The sequence below is a fragment of the Gymnoscopelus microlampas genome, assembly GCF_963454915.1.
Source record: "Gymnoscopelus microlampas genome assembly, chromosome: 19".
Taxonomy (NCBI): Eukaryota; Metazoa; Chordata; class Actinopteri; order Myctophiformes; family Myctophidae; genus Gymnoscopelus; species Gymnoscopelus microlampas.
The window spans coordinates 3,088,368-3,095,503 of NC_139956.1; the positions used below are offsets into that span (position 1 = coordinate 3,088,368).

Consider the following 7,136-nt stretch of genomic DNA (forward strand, 5'->3'; position numbering starts at 1 on the left):
TGCCCAGACCGTTACGCCAACCGCCCGGGCCAACACTTATTTTAACAACTCAATAACACTTACACCCTGATGACAAGACATGGGCAACTGGCGGCCCGGGGGCCACATGCGGCCCCCACCTTCACTTAATGCGGCCCGCAGGTTAATATCTGAATATTGATATATTATATATTTCAGCTGTTATGATTCCTAACATGCAAACATGACCCGCTTTAATTACTTCAGTCTGTATTAGTAGCTTAAAGACTTGTATTTGTCTAATGTATTTGTATTTATGTTCATAAAGTTAACATACAGTATAACTAAATGCATTTGAAATTAAATAAAAAATGATACTTTTCAGGATTCTAATTCAAAATTAGGAAAAAAAAATCACGATTCCAATTCAAAAATAGGAAAAATAGCAGATCTACTGTACAAGCTCTGTAGATCTACTATTTTTGCTACTTTTGTGTGACATAGAATGGACCAACAGTATATGCAATGCGGCCCTCTGGAGTGAGTGTGTAAATATAGTGGCCCTCTACAACCTCAAAGTTGCATCACCCCTGATGTAGATATAGATGATTAATTAAAACATGCCGTACATTCATAAATACCACTGTATTATTATACAGTATGTTATCCATATTATAATACCCTATAGTCCCTGTTCTCTGTATTATTATATGTTAACCTCATTATAATACCCTATAGTCCCTGTTCTCTGTATTATTATATGTTAACCTCATTATAATACCCTATAGTCCCTGTTCTCTGTATTATTATATGTTAACCTCATTATAATACCCTATAGTCCCTGTTCTCTGTATTATTATATGTTAACCTCATTATAATACCCTATAGTCCCTGTTCTCTGTATTATTATATGTTAACCACATTACAATAGTCCCTATAGGGTATTCAAATTATTATTTTTATAATTATAAGTGTTGCAATGAGAACTAATGATGACAATGATAATGTTTCAGTGTCAATATAAGATCATTAAAGGGATAGTTCACCCGAAAAATGACTTATTTTCAATCAATTACACACCCCATGAAGCCTTTAATTCATGGAGATTTTTTGTTTTTGTCGCAGAATCCTGAGCCAATAATTTGATGACCGGTGGAAAGATGCTAATGTCTGTGGTAGGAGACTCAAAGTTAATAATAATAATAATAATAAACTTTATTTGTATAGCACCTTTCATGACATGAAATGCAGCGCAAAGTGCTTTACAGAGCAAGAATACAGTTACAGTTACAACCAATTTAACAATAAAGCAAACAAAAAATAAAATAAAATAAAAGCAAAAGCATAAAACATTAAAATAGGCAATACAGTGAGGACTTAAAAATCAACCAAAGAGTCAGCTAAAAGCAAGAGTGAAGAAATAGGTCTTGAGCTGTGCTTTAAAGCTATCGACAGAGGCTGCCTGTTTTAGGTGTAATGGGAGTTTATTCCACACTGTTGGTCCGTAAAAGCAGAATGCTGCTTCACCGTATTTTTTATATGTCATTTTAGGCACCTCGAGTAGGTCAGCACTTGAAGACCTGAGGGTCCGGTTTGGATCATGTCTCTCTAGGCAGTCATAGAGGTAGGAAGGTGCCAGACCATTTAGAGCTTTATAAACTATTAAAAGAATTTTAAAATCAATCCTAAAAACAACCGGGAGCCAGTGTAGTGAAGCTAGAACTGGAGTGATATGTTCTCTCATTCTAGTTTTAGTTAAAATTCTGGCTGCCGCATTTTGAACAAGTTGTAATCTGTCAGTTGTTTTCTTAGGCAGGCCAGAGTAGAGTGCATTGCAGTAATCAAGCCGAGAGAAAACAAAAGCGTGGATCAGCGTTTTTGCGTCGTCTAACGACAGATAGTCTCTAATTCGCGCAATATTTCTAAGATGAAAGAAAGCAATCTTGGTGACATGATTAATGTGTGCATTCAAATTCAATTCAGAGTCGATAATAACCCCCAGGTTCTTTACTGTGGTGTTACTTTCTACAGCCAAGTTACCAAGTCTACTTATTATTAATTCTCTCTGCTCACTGGAGCCAATTATGAGAATTTCTGTTTCATCCTCATTTAGCTTAAGAAAGTTCTCACTCATCCAGCATTTTATACTGGACAGACAGGTCAACAATGGGTCTAGAGCGCAGGGGTCGTCTGGAGCTACCGAAAGATACAGCTGGGTATCATCAGCATAGAAATGGAAGTTCACTCCGTGATCGGCGATGAGTTCTCCCAGTGGTAGTATATACAGGGAGAACAATAAGGGACCCAGCATTGAGCCCTGTGGAATACCAGAACAGATGTCATGTTTGTCTGAGTCAAAATCAGCTAGGCTGACAAAATAGCTTCTGCCTGTTAGGTAAGAGTAGAACCAAGACAAGGCTGTGCCTGACAAACCAATCCAGTACTCCATGCGTTGCAGTAGAATTTTGTGATCAATCGTGTCAAAAGCAGCGGTTAAGTCAAGGAGTAGGAGAACAGATATATTTTTGTTGTCAGCGGACACCCTAAGATCATTAATTACTTTTACAAGTGCTGTTTCTGTGCTATGACCTTTCCTGAAGCCAGATTGGAATTTGTTATGAACCTTATTGTTCTGTAGGAACACATCCAGTTGATGAAAGATAGTTTTTTCTAAGACCTTTCCCAGAAATGGCAGATTAGAGATTGGTCTATAATTACCCAGCACCAATGGATCAAGGTTGTGTTTCTTGAGTAACGGCCTGACTACAGCCGTTTTCAGTGAGTCTGGAAAGACGCCTGAAAGTAGAGAGCTGTTTACAATTCTTAGGATATCTCCAATCACGCTGTCTAAAACCTCTTTGAGAAACGGGGTGGGTATTGCATCCAGTGAACAAGATGATGATGTCATCTGTGATATAGTTTTACGGAGTTCCTCTTCATTAATTGTGCAGAAAGATATTAGACTTCCTCTGGAGTGATCTACGTTTTTGCACCATGCACCATTTGCAGCATTTGCAGTGCTAGCAGCAGCATTCTGCTGCTAGCACACTTTGCTAGCACACTTTGTGTATCCTACCGGAGACACCACCGGTCATCAAATTATTGTCTTAGGAATGAGACAAAAACAAAACAATCTCCATGGGGGGGTGTAATCCATAGGAAAAAAAGTAATGTGTGGTTGAACTGTCCTTTTAAATGTAAGAAGTAACAATATATTTAATTTACAACATTAAGATCATCAATGATCTACACTAGAATGATGAAGGACATTTACATCTTTAACCCATTGAGACGCCGATTCTACATGTCTCCTAAATCTCAACAGTATTCTCAAAAACGTATGTTTCTATATGGTGCTCAATCTTTTTCATGTCAAGGACCCCCAAAATTATATGTATTTGGCCGCGGACCCCCATCAAAATATCTTGTTCCAGGGACCCCCCAGAAGCAAAGATTTGAGTTAAAAAGGTTTGCTTTAAAGTATATATATATTCAAAGATTTGCACACATTTTGAATAGCCCAAGGTGTAAAATAATGCTTTTTAGCTAAAATCTAAAAATGACACAGTTCCTTTTACTTTTAATAACTTTGCAGATTGAGATTAAAATATAATCAACATGTAAATTGAGATGTATGGGGGATGAGTCACAATATATAGCCATACAAATAAGATTGATTGATTGATAGATAGAATACTTTATTTAGTATTTTGCAAACACATGAAAGTACAGTTTAAACACAAGGTCAACTAAATAGGATTGAAAAGCCCATGAAAGCCTAACGGCTTGTTTCACATGGGGTCCTTGTACTCAATTCATAGAGACATCAGTGGTGCCGGCGCCTGTTTAATTAAAAGACACTGTGTCCTCTATGATTCAGTCCAGTCCCCCCACCTCAAGACCACCGCGAGGTGGGGGCCCCCAGGCTGGGTCTCCCCACCGTGGGGGGCCCCAGCCTGGGTGGTTATTGTATTAATTAAACACAGAGTCCATTTGGTTACAGAGGACTTTTGGGATGAAGAAAAAAGAAAAAGAAAAAAACTCCGACATCTACACTTCATGGAGAACATTTTATGAACCAATTGAACCCAAATAAAGTAACAAAAAAAAAAACCAGAAAATAACAAACCCGGTAAGAAAACGCACATTCTCTGGCATGTGCACAGCATGCGTCCGCTCTGCGTTCTTGAATGTCATTTTCCATGCCAGCTCCCCTGAGTGACATTAAATGACAGACAGATATACACTACTATACAGAACATCATATGAACATTTTAGAAATGAAGAATAATTATGTACAGTAAAAGTTTGAGGGGGGGGGGGGGGGCTGGGTTAAGACCCTTCTGTATCATTAACTACTTATTAACAGCTTAAGTCCTTTATACTTCATCATACGATGAATATAGCTAAATAAATACTGATCTATGAGCGCAAAATGTGTCGCAATGCCACACGCTGTGAGCTTGTAGATCTGCTATTTTCACGGTCTTGAAACATTGGGGGGGAAAACTGTTCTTATCCTAATTAAGTGGTATTTAACCTTTTTCATGGCATGGACCCCTAAATTGATATATAACATTTGGCCGTGGACCCCCATCTGAAAATGTTTTGTGCCAGGGACCCCAGAAGCAAAGATTTGAGTTAAAAATGGAAAATGTAAAAAATATATATATTCAAAGATATGCAGACATTCACGTTTTTTCAAAAAATAGCAGATCTACAAGCTCATAGTGAGCTTGTATATCTGCTATTTTTGAATAGCCAAAGCTAAGTGGTTAAAATGATTGTGATGCTATGTTAACTCATTTAGCTGGGGACCCCCTGGTAACCCCCCAAGGACCACAGGTGGTCCCCGGACCACTGGTTGAGAACCACTGTCCTAAACAGAGAAAGCCTGGTTAATGTGGTTAAACATAATAAAGTATTATTTATTATTCTGCATGATGCATAATTTAACTTTTGATGTGTTAAGTATATTTTGATTAGGCCTGTCACAATTATTATATAATCATTTAAATGAAATGATTTGAGATAATCATAATTATTTTACATAATCGTCATAATCGTTTCCATGTTGAAAACTGTTCATTCATTTTCAAATGTAAAGAAAGCTAAAATAGCAGATCTACAAGCTGACAACGTGTCACAAAGTGACGTGTTTTCAGCTATTTCCACTATCTTCCCCTTTTTTCATGTATAAAAGGATGAAATATGAAGTTATTTGTCATATCTGCCCTGTGCAACTTTTGTTTATTAAACCTAAAAGCCAAAAAGAAGTGTAGATTTGTATTCATATGTTCTAATGTTCAACGACAAAAACACAGTTAAATCATTAATCGCAATTATTTGTGTGACAATTAATTGTCAAGTGAAATTAATTAATTAATTTAGATAGTAATAGCTTTGTACTTTTACTTGAGTCAAATATTTCAATCAGCACTTTTACTCGTAACAGTATTTCTACACTGTGGTATTTGTACTTTTACTTAAGTAGAAGACCTGAGTATTTCTTCCATTACTGGCACTTGATAGATTTTGATATCAATGGTTTCAGCATCACGAGCCGGTCCAATACAGAAAAATGGGTAGAGTTTGTCTGTGAAAGTGTCTTTATGAGTGTAGATGTGAGTCATGTCTTCAGCGTCGTAGAAGGACACCTCCCCCCTGTCATAGTCCAGCTCAACTCTGATCCTCTCAGGATTCCTCTGCACTGAGATTGTTTTACTATTACACCCATTATTATAGACACCATCCTTCTGATATAAACACCAGATTCCATATTCTGGTGTGGCATATTTCTTTCCCTTCCTGTCAACAGATTCTTTAGCCAGACCTATAAACCAGTAAGGATGGTCTCCAACCTCTACCTCCCAGCTGTGTTTTCCTGAACTGAAACCCTCTGAACCCAGAACATCAGCACCTTTAGTGAACCTCTCTGTGTTGTCAGGAAGCTGCTGCCATGTGTCTGTATATCTCACACTGGTCAGGTCTTCAGACAGACAGAGACAATCGGCTGCTGTGTTTGGGTCCAGAATGACAGGAGTGAACTTGACCCTCTCCTTCATCTTCTCCCAGACTGTGAAGCTCAGGTTTCTCAGGTGTTTGGCCACGTCTATCAGAGCTCCTGAGTCCAGCTGTGGATCTGACAGTGTACACTGGACTCTGACGCTGGTCTGAGTGTGTTTATAACTGCTGAGAAATGACACATTGTGTTTCTGCAGCTCTTGTTCTACAGCAGAGATGCTGTCTGAGAGAGAAGAGATCTGCTCCTGAATGTTCTGAATGATCTTCTCCTTCTGCTCCTCTTCCTCCCTCAGAGCTGACAGTCTGGCCTCCTCTTCCTCTGTCAGGAACTGGCGGAGCTGTTTAAACTCTGCTCTGATCAGCTTCTCTGTGGCCAAAACCTGCTTCTTGTTGTGTTGAACCACTTCATGATTATACCTAGTTTTAAAGTGTTTGTATTTGGTCCTCTTGTGCTTTAGAGTCCTGAGGTCAGACTTCAGTTGGACCTTCAGGTTGTTGACTGCTTGTTCTATAGGAACCAGCTTGTGACCAGGGTGGTGAGAGGAGTCACAGATACGACACACAGCTCTCTGTTCTTCCTCACAGAACAGTTGATGCTCCTCTGGATGTTCACAACACAACACCTTGACTTCCTCCTCAGATGACTGTGTGGTTGGGTCAGTTGAAGATGTGGATGGAGGGTTGCACCATGGCATTGTCTTCAGATCAGGAAACACGTCTGTTAGTTGTGTGTCTTGTAGCAGACGCAGGAACGACCTGCACGTTGTTTCACCCTTGAAAATCATTTTGTCCACAAGGTCAGTGGCTGCCTTGGATGGCAGAGAGATGGCTTTCAGCTTCATGTATTCAAAACGCACCAGTAGCTTTTCTTCAAATACACACTGGATGATGAAGTGAATGTTTGACATTAAAATGTGTTGAAGTTTTATCTTGTTCTGTCTGATAATGTCTGTAGCCTCCATGTTGATCCCTGGAAGAGAAGAAGGAACATTGTTTGTTAACCTTTCCCCCATTGCAGTAAAACTGAACGATTTTCAAGCAGATGTATCTATTTTAGGCAGGCCAGTGTACAGTAGGTGCAAATTTTCAAAAATGGTTAATAATTCAAAATAATTTATACATTTTCAAAAAATAGCAAAAAGAGCAGCATTATA

At 38.6% G+C, this 7,136-nt stretch overlaps 1 protein-coding gene across 1 annotated transcript; it reads right to left on the reverse strand.

Moving 5' to 3' along the window:
• Positions 1 to 4,695: 4,695 nt before the first annotated feature.
• LOC311034825 (nuclear factor 7, brain-like) lies at positions 4,696 to 6,856 on the reverse strand. Its single transcript, XM_084042843.1, has one exon. The coding sequence runs from the start codon at positions 6,822 to 6,824 to the stop codon at positions 5,445 to 5,447; it is 1,380 nt and encodes a 459-aa protein (XP_083898969.1). The 5' UTR covers positions 6,825 to 6,856; the 3' UTR covers positions 4,696 to 5,444.
• Between the last annotated feature and the right edge of the window lie 280 nt (positions 6,857 to 7,136).